This window comes from Anas acuta, chromosome Z (assembly GCF_963932015.1).
Source record: "Anas acuta chromosome Z, bAnaAcu1.1, whole genome shotgun sequence".
Lineage (NCBI taxonomy): Eukaryota > Metazoa > Chordata > Aves > Anseriformes > Anatidae > Anas > Anas acuta.
Window position 1 is genome coordinate 13,323,955 of NC_089017.1, and position 16,147 is coordinate 13,340,101.

The 16,147-nt window shown below is 37.0% G+C and overlaps 1 protein-coding gene across 3 annotated transcripts in view; it reads right to left on the reverse strand.

Annotated features, from left to right (window-relative positions):
* ARL15 (ARF like GTPase 15) overlaps positions 1-16,147 on the reverse strand; it is a 231,251-nt gene that overhangs the window by 30,954 nt on the left and 184,150 nt on the right. Inside the window, exon 7 of one of the 3 annotated variants that reach the window (XM_068666324.1) lies at positions 9,806-9,896. The exons of the other annotated variants lie outside the window; for them this stretch is intronic. Coding sequence (XP_068522425.1) covers positions 9,834-9,896 — 63 coding nt within the window. The 3' untranslated portion in view covers positions 9,806-9,833. The remainder of the gene's footprint in view (positions 1-9,805; positions 9,897-16,147) is intronic. 3 annotated transcript variants of the gene reach the window in all.

Sequence of the window (16,147 nt, forward strand, 5' to 3'; positions counted from 1 at the left end):
CAAAACACATGCAACACCTTAATGTTTCCAGTAGGATTTGTGTATTCCATTTATATCAAAGGTTAGCATGCGATCTTCTCATTCTCTATGTTCCTTTCACTACCACCAGAGATGACAGTAAGTTTAATATAAATTATGCACTTCACACATGCTTGATACAAAAGTATGAGAAACACACAAAATTGCACTTCAGCTATACTGGATACATCTAACTACCCATGTTAATCTACAGGCAAGAAGATCATCTCAGTTTATATCATACAGAAAGGAAAAGTGACATTATCATTAAAATGGTTGCACAAAAATATCCAGCTGAAGGAGAAATACAAAGGTATGTCTTGTTAATTGTAATTTCCAGTATTGCTTAGCCTCATTAAGCAGCCCCAACATGGGGGCTATAAAGAAGTAAAAGGTGGGCTATAAAGAAGTAAAAACACTTGATCGAGTAGTTTTCAAATCATGAAAAGTTCACCTTCCTACCACCAATCCCAAGTAGTGGACATACTTTTGCATCCAGTTCAACAGAAACTCATTTTAAGGGAAGATAAAAATATCTGGGGTCTTATACTTTGATATTGGCACATACTTGTGTGTAGAAGACTCAAGATTGTTTGTAATCACACACTTGCGCAATCTGAACAATAAGTACAAGTGAATAATTACATGGAAAATTAAGGATAAGGGAGAGAGAGTAAACCAGGAGCTGTCTGCTAGAAACAATAAAATTGTTTGGGAAGCGCATGATTCAAAAAGTTTTTAGAGTCTTTCTAAACAAGTAGTAAGTATCCTTTGTGGGTGAACAGTAATACTTTAGTACTCATTGCCCATTCAAATATATTTTAAGCTTTTTTTTTTTTTTTTTTTTTTTTTTAACTGGTAGAAATAACTACTGTTCAGGTCTTCCTGTAGTTGACTGGGCTTGGCTACACGCTACTAACCTCACAACAGGCACTCTTCCAAAACCAGAAGGAGAGAAGAGGGTGACACCACATATCCCACCTAACAGTTTATGGGATTAATTTTATTTCATTTAAACACTACGAATGGCAAGACAGTGTGGTACTGCAGTGGTATAAGCAATGACTGTTTCTGATACAGATAAACCTGGAACATTTTGAGTCCTAGTTTGTACTTCCAGCTGGAGATACTCTGAATCAGGAAACTGTGGGGAGAAAAATTAGTAGACGGACATCAAACAGAAGGAAAAAAAAAAAAAAGCCGTTCCATACAATTGCTAGCATTAATATATTTTAGGAGCATGATCTAGGCCACCTTCCTGCAGGAGGAAGTTTGTGCAAAGAAGTAGAGGTCAAGCCTAGAGTGACATGGTTCACTGAATGACCAAATAGAGGTTTACATATTTCCTTTATGGCTGCTGGCACTGGTTTTGGCCTAGAAGCCTCTAATGAACAAAGAGAGCTCTGATCCCTTCTGGAACCATTCATATGTGATTAAGATCCAACAATACAGCACTTTGATCCACTGGGCTACAGAAGGATTGGATGTTTCCTGAAGGAGTCATTTTGGGTGAAAGGGGAGGAGAAGAAAAAAAGGAATTTTCCTGATCAGGTCAATCTCAGTGAGACTGCACTCTTCTCACATCCAATGTGAATTGTATTATCTTGAGAGATTTGAAGCTTTAGAAAGATGACAGATGACTGAGGTACTGAAAAGAGGAGTGGACTATGGTAACTGTGTCTCCAGCACAAAGAATAAATTTATCATTCTGAAGATGATGTTGAGATCCATTTTCAAGAGAATAAAATTAAGTCAGCTATTCCAAACAATATTGCAACAAGCAAGGACATAAAAATGGATGTTCATTAAAGCAAGTTGGATAGCATCTTTTGCAGATATGTTTAAAAAGGTTGCAGTACCATATTTACAAATACACACCTCCTCACTCCAGTATAGCTAAAACAGCAGGAGAGGTAAGGGTAGGTCTACAAAAAAAAATAAAAATCTCAGAGAATGAACACCTGGTTCCTTGTAAGTAATCTTTCTATCTTGACACCAATATACTTCATATAACCCAAGAGAATTAAGGGCCTGTTTGAAGTTAGAAGAGCATGTACATGACACACCATTTGGAGGAGTATTTACTTTTTTCAACAGACGTAAGTATTAAGCACAGGTGATGGATTCAGATCCACAGGAATGAACGGAGGCTGGAATGTCTAGACTACCAGGAAAGCATAACACAGGTGTGACAACTCTGCCCGACTATCACATTCCAATATTTTCAGTATAAACTAAGTAACTCCCATCATCTCTTGATATAAAAGCAGAAGAGGGAAAACATATTTGGCTTTGTCTTCTACAAATGTCTACTCTTAATAATTTATTTTGGAAGCTAACTCTCCTTTTCATATTTGGTTTGGATGCTTCCAAGTCCACCTGGGGACGCCTCAGCTCACTAGCTATCCAGTACAATGGTTTTAATTTCAGAAAACACTTTAAATTCTCTGTCAATGGTTTAGCCAGGTTGGTCATATTTGAATGTTTTTTACATATCTGTCCTACCTGACAGCAGGTAACTTTCTGAACATGCGAAAAGCTTTGTATTTGTCATACAGACTTTAATATCTTGAATTCATTGCCAATGTGCATATAGTATAATTCCTCACATCTAAGTGAAGCAAAAAGATGATTTGAAAACCATCAGCAACATAGAACCATGCTGACAGCGAACTACCAACAGCAGAAAAGTCAGGGTGAAAGCAAACAGAATCAACAAGGTGGCAACCTGAAAACTAAAATCTGTTGTCAGTGTTTACAATAAAAGGGTATTTGCTGCTAACCTTGTACTATAAAAGAGATTACAACCCACTGTAAGCCACTTAATTTCATAGTGTTCTAATATCAGATGTACATTAAAAAAATCCTTATTTACTGTGTTTCCATATACAAGTAAGGCAATTTAAACATATCTACTGCTGAAGGCAGGACCACAGTAAAAAAGATATGTAACAAGCATTTTGCACAAGTGTGTTAATTCAGTGTTGGTAAGGAGGTTTCCACTAATTCTAAAAAACACAGTTCAAAGGAGAAAGATGACACTTGCTTTGGAAAACTAACCAACAGCTTTATGCTTAAGCTGCTTCTCTAAGTACTGCTTCCAATTACAGTAATTATGGGGGTAAATATCTGTTTCAAAACAGCATAGACTATGTCTGTCCCTAAACAACTTTCACAGAGAAGATGATTTACAGCACAACAATATCAGAATTATCTACCAAACTTCAGTGGTAATAGCATGATAGCATGCATTCTGAAATGTCACTGCTTCATTTTTTTATTTTTTTACCATAGTTGTAACAGCTTTTCACTATTATATGATTAAATTGTGTTTTTGCTGATGGTTAGAAGCCAGTCAGATTTTATTACTTCCATCAATCACTTCATCAGCATAATTCTGATACCACCATGTAGAAAAAGAATTTAAAATTAATACATTTGAAAACAAAGCATAAAGCCTAAGAAATTCATCGTATACCTACCTGTGTTAGGTATACACTGAATTTCTGTTTAGCAAACAGAACTATCTGTTAGCAAACAGTCTGTTTAACAAAATAAAATCAATCTCAAATTGATCACTTAATTTTCACCAACTGATCAAAAATTTATTAGAGCAAACTTGCTATTAAAAATCTGTGTAATAGAGACAATTTAACAAATCCATTAGGCCAGCACAAATAGAATGTTTTTTGAAACTATAGAACCCTAGACAAGAAATTAGTCCCTCTGGACCAACTAGCAGTGGGTTGTTCTCTATACCTGATTTCCAAGTTAGCAGATGGGAAAGAGTCTGGGCAGCAGTGCTCTCCCATGACATTTAGGACACTGCAGTTCATTAAGTACTCTGATACTACTGCTAAGGGCAGAATACTACCTGGCAGACCCAACCAACCTTCTCAGTGGACTCAGGCGCTGAGCTAATCAGACAAACCTCTGCTTTTATTGACTTCATTCAAAATTAACAACGAAGGCACAGATCTTAATGGCAGGTTAGCAGTTCGGCCAGCTGATAATTAGTGCCAACCCGCAACAGGAACCAGGCACTTGAGTGGTGCCTATGCTTCTGAAACTCATCCCATAGTCATGCATATCTCAGATGCTTGACAGAGTGCTAGTGTGACTGTGCATCTGTACCTTTAGGAGTGCTCCATTTTTCAGACTTGTCTGCAGTGCAAAAGCACCCTCCATGCAATGATGTGACAATTAATTTAAAATAATGCCGCTATATTCTGGCTTTTTGAAAGTCTGATTTGTTTTGTGTTTTGTCCTAGTGACCAAGAGACCAATTTTTCAACATTAGCTTTCAAAGAACAACAACAACAAAACAAAACAAAACAAAACAAAAAAATTCACTGAAATGTTGTTGCTACATATGATAATTAAATAGCATGCAGACACCTGCTGTCTTGCATCTGTATGGTTATGCTCAGCTTCTTGATCAGGTTTTCCCACAAAGCCTTGTTGCTTCCCTCTGATTTAAGTTCAAAGTCAAAGATAAAGGATCACCTGCTTTATTGTGACTGTCCAGCTGGAGAAAAGGGGACAATTTATTTTTTTAAAACATTCACTGGCTATAAGCTTAGTTGGCTTCATTTGCTATGCAAACATTACTGCACCAGTAGAATAATCCACATGGCTCTTGGAGAAAGGTGAACGCTGCAGGACTAAGCCATCACAACGCATGGTGCCTGGAGAACCAGTTGTGGGCATGTATCAAAAAGAAGTCAGGTGTGGATAGATGAAATGTAATGAAAAAGGGCTAAGGGGACTACACAGTTGCGTGTTTTTATTTGTCTTTTATTTTTTCCCTTCACCTAATTCAGAAGAAAATAAAGTGGTAAAAAAAAATAAAGTATCTAAAATAGAGAGTAAAATAGAGAGGAGAAAACAGTGAAGAACAAAAAAAAAAAAAAAAAAAAAAAAAAAGCTCCATTAGGACCATATCAAGATAGAAAGACACAAGACACAGAACTTAAAAGTAGGAAGAGTTTGGATCCTTATTAGTTTTGTTTACTGCTGGTTGCAAAAGGTTGATAGCTGGGGCTGTTGTATCTGCAGCTTCCCTTAAAGATACTCTTTTTTACTCTTGCATCTCTGCTGCTTCCTGGTCATTTCAGAAGTCACCTGAAAGGTTTCATTCCCTAAAGGCTGTTTTAAGACACAATCCAAACCTGCAAAAAAAATATATTTTTTTCAAATTGTACCACAGTGTTAAAATAATACCATACTATTTTTTCAGATCCACCTTAACCTAGAAAAGGCTTTAAAGTAAGCAGAGACATTATTCATGCTAGATCAGGAATGCTGCTACCGATTGCAAATCACTATATTATTCATGCTACTTCAATAATACCACTACTAAATGCAAATCAACATCATGACAGGCCTTGAAAACATGGCTAATAAAACCATATGGTAACATTTACCATTGTCACAGCCAGTTACAGGATCTACTATTCAGCCAATAGCATATCTATAATCTTATACCATAATCAAAAAGAGAGTGAAACATTCAAGGTATGGCTTCACTGACATTAAATTTCAGATCTTGGATTTATTTATTTTTTTACACAAACAAACAAAGAAAAACACAACCAGGGAGTACTATGAGTTCAGCAAAATTGGCTTATTTGCTGCTACATTGCTTCCTTTGGTATTTAATGGGCCTATCTTCCTTTCATATTTCAGACTGCATTTAAGCAGGCATAAGTCACCTCTGGAATGATACAAATTATGATAGAGAGACAACAGCATTCTCAAACAGAACTGTTGGATTCTACAAGGCTTTTGAAAGAATCCCATTTGACATTGGAAACAGTAATGAAAGAAACATCATATATCCGTATGAACTAAAACGTATTTTCCCAGTTTCACAAAAGAAAAGCTGAAGGTTAAGATCAACATCTTCAAATTGGCAAGTTACTTCACCAAATGTTTGACTGTCAGCTGTGAGTAGTAGTCCCACTCAGGTGAGTACATACTTCTGACTGCAGTGCATTTTTTCCAGTTCTTCCCTCCCACCCTCATTCCAAGCCTTTTGAAATAAGCTAGGCAATGGCTAACCATAAGAAACAAAACTTCTTTTTAGGAACTGAACCAGCACAGACTTGTTCTTGTCTTCCGAGTCTGTGCCTTCAAGAAGTTCAGGAAACTTGTAATTTCTACACAGAAATAATCTCCTCCATAAAGAACCTAAAATAGATTCAGTTACTAATTGACTCTGGCAGCACCTGTATCTGCCACATCTTGTGACACCAGAAAAGGAATGAGATAGCTGAGTTGGTAAGGACCTGTGACTATTTCTTGGCTTTCTTTATGACCTTTTTTTGGAAAATATTGGTACTTATTAGGGCTTATCATCTAGCTATTCAGTAAATTCCTTGTAAAGGAGTGAATACATCCAGACTCTCAGTTAACTTGCCAAGTTATACTAACAATGGAGGTAACAATAGAAAAAGGGTGTAGAAGGCTGGATTGTTCCTAAGACAAACATAACCTGTCTCTCTTTAGATCAAATACTGGGAAGCATTAAATTACAATAATTTGGAATTATGGGAATTTAGAATTGTTGACTCTTTTCCCTGATATATATTGAATCATATTAGTTATAAACAAAATACTCCTTCTTATCTATGCCTCTAAACTTCACATCTCTGCGACATACAGAGTGATAATTTTCTTTTCTCTTTCAGATCAGATTGAATATGCAAATTTCAAGGGAGTTAAAATAGAGTAAGACGAAATTTATACAAATGATGTTTTGTTGGCAAATATATTTCTTATTCTCATGGGTGAGTTTAATACAAAGAACTGCAATGTGGTGAACAAATTTTGTCCTATTACCCTGCATTTACAGCTATGTTAGGAGTCACATTGCTATTTATTTGCCACACGAATAGCTATTCAAAGGATTTCTGAAACTTCTTGGCACAGAGCCAGGAAGACAAGATACTAAAACCTATTAACAGTGTATCATGACTGTGAATTAAAGAATCCTGTGGAACCATAAACTGTCTACAAAGAAAATGAGAATAATAATAAAATTTGATCAGAGGGTTAATATATTTTTATTAGTGCCTGGCAGCAGACTAGTAATAGACCATTTAAATGTGTACAACAATATAACTGACTCGTGTCAGATGCATAGCGGTGAAAAAGTCTGCAGACAGTCAAGTATTTATAGCTAATAAAAAAATAAAAATAAAAATAAAAATAAAAAAAAGAACCTGACTAGACTTAATATAGTTTTTCTCTGTATTTCCCAAGTTGATATTCTCTGAAATCTGGAGATTCTCTAAAGGAATCAAAACACTGCAGAATGCTTCCAGGCTATCAATGACAATAATTAAATAGTAAACGCTACTAAGAAACTGGAATTCTCACTTTTAAGTCCCAAACTAGCTATAAAGCTCAAAATGCAACCCCCTGACCCTCTCCAGACTCTGTCTAAACAAGGTAAAAATGCTGTTCCTTGCATAGAAATTTGCCCTGTCCACAAGATGAAAGCTGTAAGCGAGAGCTATGACTCTGTAAGCTATGTTAGTGGCTGCGAAAAGTAATATTTCTAAGTATGTCTGGACCATTAGTCAAGAATATTATAGCAAGTCTCAGGAATAAAATTACTACTTTTTTCATAACATATAAAATGAGTATAAAGTATCTTGTAAGTTTTATACTTCCTCAAACACTTCAGTACTGAGAAGTCAGATTTTATGGATGTAGAAAATCTTGTGTTTAAATACAGGAAAAAATCAAAGATGTTTTAGGTGCAGGCCTTTTTTCTGTCTTTCCCATTTACCTTTTGTGATATTAAGAGTTTATGAAAATAGCTGAAATTTCTCCAAATAAATACAAACAGAATGTCAGAACATTAGCTGAGTATTGGAAACATTGTCACTCAGTTTTTGTTGTCCACCTCCCCCACCAAAGTGGTCTTACTGTTTACTTGTTAAGATATTTATATATATTTTTACAGAATTTAAAGATATAAAAAAAAAAAAAAAACCAACAACAAAGAAAAAGGAGAAAATAAACATGGCCTGTTTACCCTTCTTCATCCCTTCCCTCTCCTCCTCAACCAAGTGCCTGTCCTGTGCTTACCTTGCTCTGATCTTTCAAATCCACCCAACTGGACAAGAACCATCTGCTGCAGCGCAGCAGCCCACAAGAACAGGAATAGCATGGAGAACCATAGCATCACTTAGCCCACAGGCTGTTTTTTCACGACTGCTGAAAACGTGTCCAAGAGCCAGGTCATACTGCCTTCCATCTCCCACAGAACAGATTGTGGTGACTCAGGATCCTTATGGGTCAAAAGAAGTCAGCCGGGCCAACCTGCCTCTTTCATACACAGAATCAATACACTCATCTTCAGGCCACTCTGCAAATCCTATTTTGAAGGCATTTAAGTATGTTCTGATAGGCAGCTATGAAAAACAAATGCTTTTCAGGAGCCCAAAACTTGGGGATGTTCAATGAAAACAGATGTTAATTCAGTTTAACTATGGGCAACTGGGAGAGAGTAATGCTTTTTGTTAATGTTTCTTTAAATGATACTTCATCAAGCTACACTAAACAAACTAGTCGTATCACATAAACATATTTTCTTTGCATTTCTTGAGTACCTCTTAAAACAAATATATTTCTAAAACCTGGAGTTCTAGCACCTTGCTGTGCTAAAGCAATGATTATTTAACAAGTTGATCAATTAATTCTAGGTCAGAAAAGCATCCACATATTTATCTTGACCTCACAAGTAGATAACAAGAACGACACAGATAACAGGAGTGGTAACTGCTAGACAACATCTTTAAACAATATAAATGAATAGACTCCAAAGCAGGAGAACTTAAATGAAATTATAATGTATGCTTCCTTTTTGTTTCCAACTTACTACATAGTAGAAATAATCGACAACTAGCAAAAGAATATTGCAAAAAAAGATGTTTATATACTGAACTTCCTGTATGTTCTCCTCATCCTCTACCTAAATACACACATAAAGACAACACCAAAATCAACTAAACAGTAAAAAAGCCTAACAATTCCCCAAATATTTTCAAAACCATTTTCTTGAAAAAGGGCTTGGTACCAGCTGAAGTTGACAGAGATGCTTTGCTATTGACATTTAACACAGAAGGAACTTAGATATGAAATCTTCACACAGAAAGACAACTGTAATAAGCGAGTAAAATAACTGTGCCTTTCTCTTTGGTGTTCTTTATGTTCTATAACTTAAGACGTTCACCACAGCCTCCATCTGCAACTATTCTAACCATGGCAGTATCAAAAATGCATCAAGAGCATCTGATATAAATATGGTCGATTTTTGCAATTAAAAATATGACCAACAGTTCCATTAAAACTTTATTGTATTACAGTTCATATATTAAGACAAATTGGAGATACATGCATTGAAGCACAGGAATATAGAAGCGCTTTGTTGCTCTACTTTCAGAAATATTTTAAAAGCCAGTAAGAAATTTTGAAACACCAGAGCAAGGCAGCAACAACCAAATTTATTTCAATAAAACATCACTAATGGTAACTGAAGAATTGGAAAAAGGAGTCTAGAAAAACAAACAATCAAACAAACAAGGCCACTATTTCCCTGAGAGCTAGCAGAGTCTGCTAAATGACTGAAGAAAAGTGACCAGTTGCATCAAGGAACAATGATCAATAAAAGTCTCTGAAGACACCACGCTGTACAACTCCATAGCAAATGACAAATTACTGTCAGTGGTGCTTTTTAACTCTTGAAAGGGATTCCAAACACAGAAGTACTTACATAAACTCTGAAAGTTGCTGGCTGCTAGTCAGAGTCTTTTGCTGTTGTCAGGTGTTTCCTTAAAAGCAATACCATAAAGCTGATCTGTAAACTAAAAAAACAAGATGAAGACTTGACACATTGCTAGCTGACCTGAACATGAGTGTCAGTAAATATGGGAAAAATTCTTCGTCTGGCACAACTGAGGAGAAAAGCACAGTGAAGGTCATATCTCAGAGAACAAAGTTCTTGCTCTAATGTAGAGGATTGTTTTTCCTTTAACGCTACAAGGTACCTGGCTGTTGAACTACAGCAGTCTTCCTATTTCAAAGGTAAAAATGTTTTGGTGCTAACAACAACAGAAGTTTAATATCTCATTTACAAATGAGATAAATAGCATGGGTCACAAAGAGAGAAACTTTCAGGTAATGGGCACCCAGCAAGACATTAGTATTACTAATCTGTTGGCTGCAACTGGTGGCTATTCCTGTTTATCCTGCTAGAGAATCAGGATATGGGACCTTGTGCACCCTAGGACTGCTGAGGAACACAGGAAGGAAGAGTACAACACAGCCAGCAGAAAGAAACTGGACAGCTACTGTGCTGCCCAAACTACTATTTCTGCATATTGGCCTTCCATGACTTTCTGCAGTCATATAACTCAAGCTCAGAGGAGTTTATTTTATGTTTTGAAGGCCCAAAGTAAACACTCCAAAAAAAAAAAAAAAGAAAAGAAAAAGAAAAAAAAAAAAATACTGAGTCTCTTTCACTCTTCTTCACTTGTTCTTTTTCTCTTTCACACCAACTAACATAAATTGCTGTAAAAATAAAGGAAGAATTTTTCACAGACTGCGTCCTCCCTTTCTACCTCTGAGAGCATCTTCAAGTTCAACTGCAACCATTCATTCATGAAGCTCTGCTGGGCTAGGCTTGCTTACAAACTCCTTGTGCAATGACAAAATGGCTGAGTGCAAAAGCTCCTAGCTGAGGAGGGAGAGCTTTTACATGAAAAGAAAGAAATGTTCACCTGAAGAAACTGGGATTATATGATTGGAATATCCCAATGGAAACTCCCAAATCTTGTTATGTGAGACATATTTTTTTTATTCTTTTTTCTTATTAAGAGTTCAGTTGACTTGAATGGTGTTTTTGTTTGTTTGTTTTTGTATGGAAAAGAAACAGATAAACATACCAAGAAACTATGGAAAGAGTACCACCTGTAAACAAAGCAACTATCTTAAAAAACTGTGCTACAGATGATGAAGGCCAAAATTTTATACTTATGCCAAGCTCAAGACATTAACTGTCTGATTTGTTGAAGTTGTTAGAATTTTATAGCACTTTCCAGATTCAAACAAAGTGCCTATATGGAATCTTTGACATTTAGCACAAAAAAGTTCTCTCCAGTTGGGTATCAGGAAAAGAGAACTGGAAAAACACAGAATAAAGAACCACAAAAACAAAACAAAACATCAGATTTCACAGATTTATTAAGCATTAAACAAAGATTCTACAGCAAAAGCAGTCAAATAGAGAAGCATTAATTCACTTTAACCATATACTTTGTGCACTGCCTCACACATCCTTGCTTCTCCTTCCTCCAAAGATCTTATGTTTCCATTACACCAAAGAGCACCAGCAAAGACCAGGACTAAATAAAACACTATGTAAAATTCCCACATTCAGTATGACTTCTAAGCACATACTGAATTTCAAGTATTTAAACAGTCCTATAGAAAAGTTCAGTTGGAAAAGTCCTATAAAAATCATCAAGTCCAACCTCCTGACCACTTCAGGGCTAACTAGAAGTTAAAGCACATTGGTGCCCCTTGAACACTGACAGGCATGGGGCATCAGCCACCTCTCTTGGAAGCCTGTTCCAATGTTTGACCACCCTCACAGTAAAGAAATTTTTCACAATATCCAATCTGCAGCTCTCCTGGTGTAGCTTTGTGCCATTCTGTGGCATCCTGCCATCAGTTCCCAGGGGGCTGAGCCCAGCACCTCTCTCCACCTCCCCTCCTCAGGAAGTCACAGCGAGCAATGAGGCTGCTGATGCGCTTCCTCTTCTCCAGACTGGACAACTCAAGTGTCCTCAGCCTCTCCTCACAGGACATGCCTTCCAGCCCTGTTACCACATTTGTTGCCCTCCCCTGGATGCTTTCAAGGATGTTGTCATCCTCACTATATTGTGGAGCCCAGAGCTGCACACAACATTCAAGGTGAGGCCGCACCAGCACCAAAGACCAGGAGAATCACTGCTTTTGACTGGCTGGCTATGCTGTGGTTAATGCACCCCAAAATGCAATTTGCCCCTCTTGTCTGCCAGGGCATGCTGCTGGCTTATGTCGAGCCTGCCGTTGACCAGCACCTGCAGGTCTCTTTCTGCTGAGCTGCTCCCCAGCCACTCAGCTCCCAGACTGTGCCTGTGTCCAGCATTCAGGGTATCTATATCCCTCTACAAGGGATCCCTCTTATCACTCCAGAGAGACAACAGCACTTCCCAGTTTAGTACCATCACCAAACCTGATGAACCCAGCATAGAGTGAACCTGCTTATCTCGGGGTTGGTCCTTTAGTCCAGAAGAATGCTGTGAGGGACAGTATCAAAGGCCTTACTAAAACTCAGAAGGATTATGTCCACCGTCCTCCCTTCATCCACCAAAAGGGTAACCTTATCATAGAAGGAGATCAAATTGCTAATTACTGAGTAGTTAAAAACACATTGAAGAGCTTTACGGAACAGAGGTAGGACCATTACCATTTATGGAACCATTATCATTTCTAAAAAGAGCTTTATTGTATCAAACTTAAATACTAAGAAATATAAACTGCTGCTTCCCAAAAGAATCCTTATTGAATCTTGCTCTTTTCCCTTACCCCACAAGTATCTGCATGCGTTGGCCTCCTGACAGCCCATTTTTTGCCCTCCATTTTTGGTATTAAGTTCCATGAAGAATGTCTTTCACAAAGACACTGCAGAAGAAGCTGCAGAAGGAAGCTGATATGTCAAAAGCACAATGTCATGATTGATACATTTCACAAATATGTAATGCCAAAAATTATCAGCAATGAATTTAGGCCATTTTATTCAAACGAGATCCCTACAGCTAGGTTCCTAAACCAGATCCTTGAGCACTGGCGAGCTTTCAGAGGTGTTGAGAACTTGCAAAGATTAGGGTTTCAGGACTTCACCATCACTGAAACATCACACCATTTGTTAAAGTGCAGAAATATAAATTATGTAACATAACTTTAGGCTAGACCAACAAATTCTTTGTTTTAATATTTTTATGATAGTAAAATTCATATGTGAGTACTTTATTCCAATGGAATGGCTAACAGGAATATCCAAAACCATGCACTGACTTCCTATTTTATAGCAGTACACTTCCCCAACACTGTATCTACATGAAACCAATTTTCAGTATATAGAAAGCTGCTTTCGAAAATACTTTGTTGATCTTGGATACAGTTAATTTTCAACATGGAAAACAGAAAAAAAAGTACTGACATTCTTTGTCGTACACAATTTTGAATCATTTTTTCCTCTCTCAATTGAGTTTTTTTGGAAATATGATTGTAAATCATTCAGGCAAAGAAAACATTTCCATAGATGGCCAAACCACCCCACAGCTGAAATGCATCCACACAAAAACTAAAAATAAAACAGGAATTATGCATTCAACTAACGTAAGTGTTATCTATTACAAAGAGCAAAAAGAATGCAGCTTACGGTGAACACAAACCATAGCATGCTTGAAAGGGAGACCACACCATCCTACATGCTACCAACTGATAACATAAGAGCAACGTCTATAACTACAAAACATGATTATACAGAACCCCCTAGACACATGTCTACGCAAGACTTTACTACAACTAGTCACTGTCATTTGTGTTGATGCGAAACATTAGCAGAAGCAGACCATGACCGACAGAAATTTGCCGTAAGCATAAGCCCTCTCTCCCACATACCACCAAGATCCTATCTAGTGTACTCCTAGAAGCCACGTACACAGGGCAGAACATTAGCACAGGTTCCAAAAAGCAAGTTAACTATTTTTCAAATTAATTTGTTGAACAATCAGTAGCTGTAGAATGAATTTCTATGGAACAGGATGACTATTCTTAACGTAGCAATGCTGACCATCAAAAATCATCCACCAACAATCATCTGTTCCTAATGCAGTATCAGGGTGAATCTGTAATCAAATTACGTGGCAGCAGAATGATAGGTAATAGAAGTGAGAAAAATTCCCCCTTAAAAACAGTATTAATGGAGCTAATGTACGCATGTTCTCCCATGTTTTTTCTATACATTTATCTACATGCTCAAAAGATAAACTATTATTTAAATTAGATTAGTTTTTTGTTTGTTTGTTTTTAATCCCTTATACAGATATACATATCTATCTGCATAAAAACAGCTTCTCATGGAGTTAAGAGGGAACATTCTCTCCCTCCCACAATTCTAATGTCCCTTTATACATAATACCAATTTACATACATCTATAGAGAAATAAATGACTTCATATACTACTGTATCAGAAGACACCTGGAATGTTTGCAATATTTCTAATAAATTGCCAATTTTAGGATAGCCCACATACTTGAACATTTGCTTCTCTTCCATCTGCCAAAAAAAATGTAATATGATGAATTTTTGGTGCCTAGCATTATTTCTTCATTTTTATTTGTAACTGGAATTAACAAACCTTTTTTGAAGACAAACTGCACTTTAAAATATAATTTTTGGAGGAAAGCAACTTTTTCAGTGTTTTTCACAAACATCTGTTCTCTCTTACACAAAGAGTAAATAATATGTCAAAATGACCAAAGCTCAGTGAAGGAAAATTAGATATCTAAAAACAAATACAGACACATCAGACTGATCTAGAAAAATCAGACTGCATGCTGTAAACATTTTTTTCCAGCTAAGGTTCTCAGTGTCTAGGTTTCCACTGGTCAAATTATTCTTTAAAGGAAGTGTAGTCTTCCCTCTCCAACCCCCCCCCCCCCCAAAAAAAATAAAATAGAATCAACCTGTGAAACTCACTGCCACAGAATATTATCAAGGCGAGGTGCATAAACACATTCACTAATTAATTTGGCAAGTCCATGGAAGAAACATCCTACTAGACAGAAAGGTGTGAATGTAACCTTCATGTTCAGGAAATCCCTGAAGAGTACTGAATGCTGGGAGAGGATAACGGGTGAAGCATCACTGCATACTTAGCATGTTCTTACACTCATACATTGGGTCCAAGGTCATTGTCAGAAAGGGGACACTGGGAAAATAATCCCTTGGTGTGACCCAGTGCAGCAGCTCTTAGGTTCCTCATGTGAATGACATTTCTTACAAGGAGCGGCTGAGGGAGCTAGGATTGTTCAGCCTGGAGAAAAGGAGGCTCAGGGGCAACCTTATTGCTCTCTACAGGTACCTTAAAGGAGGCTGTAGCGAGGTGGTCTATTCTCCCACGTGCCTGGTGACAGGATGAGGGGAAATGGACTAAAGTTGTGCCAGGGGAGGTTTGGGTTGGATCTTAGGAAGAACTTCTTTACTGAGAGGGTTGTCAGGCATTGGAACAGGCTGCCCAGGGAAGTGGTGGAGTCACCATCACTGGAGATCATTAAGAGACATTTAGACGTAGAGCTTAGGGATATGGTTTAGTGGAGGACTGGTTAGTGTTAGGTCAGAGGTTGGACTAGGTGATCTTGGAGGTCTCTTCCAACCTAGACGATTCTGTGTGATTCTAGTCTTTCAGTTCCAAATTAAAGTTTATATCTGAGATCTAATGTACTTAATGCCATTTTATCTTGTACATCATACATATTTATGTATGTTACGCATTGCATCTCATACATTAGCTGAAATGTAATGCTAATTAGAATGATGAAACAAGTAGTGAAGCCACTATTCAGATGACTGAGTGAACCTCGCAGTCATTCTGTGTAGCTTCACCACTAACAACTCTGCGTAAGGTATTGTTCACCTACAAACTGCACCTACACTAATACAGTATAGGACTACAAATAAGATCTGGGTAAAACTAAACAAGAGTTAATGAAAGTTTACTAGGAAAAATATTACAAAATTAAGAAAGTTGGTCTAAATTTTTATCAATAAACAATATTTTAAACAGATGCCACCACCCCTCTCAACTAAAACACATTCTATTGTTTTGCATATCAAAATGCCCATTCTGTACTCATATTCATAAAATGTAATAATGTTAATTATGTTCCAAAACATCTTTTTAGAATTATTTATAAGGTCCTTTTAACAATTACAAGTCATCTTGGCCACAAAGCAAATCCATAATGAGACATTTTATAAATACAACAATTCCTCACTCTTCCT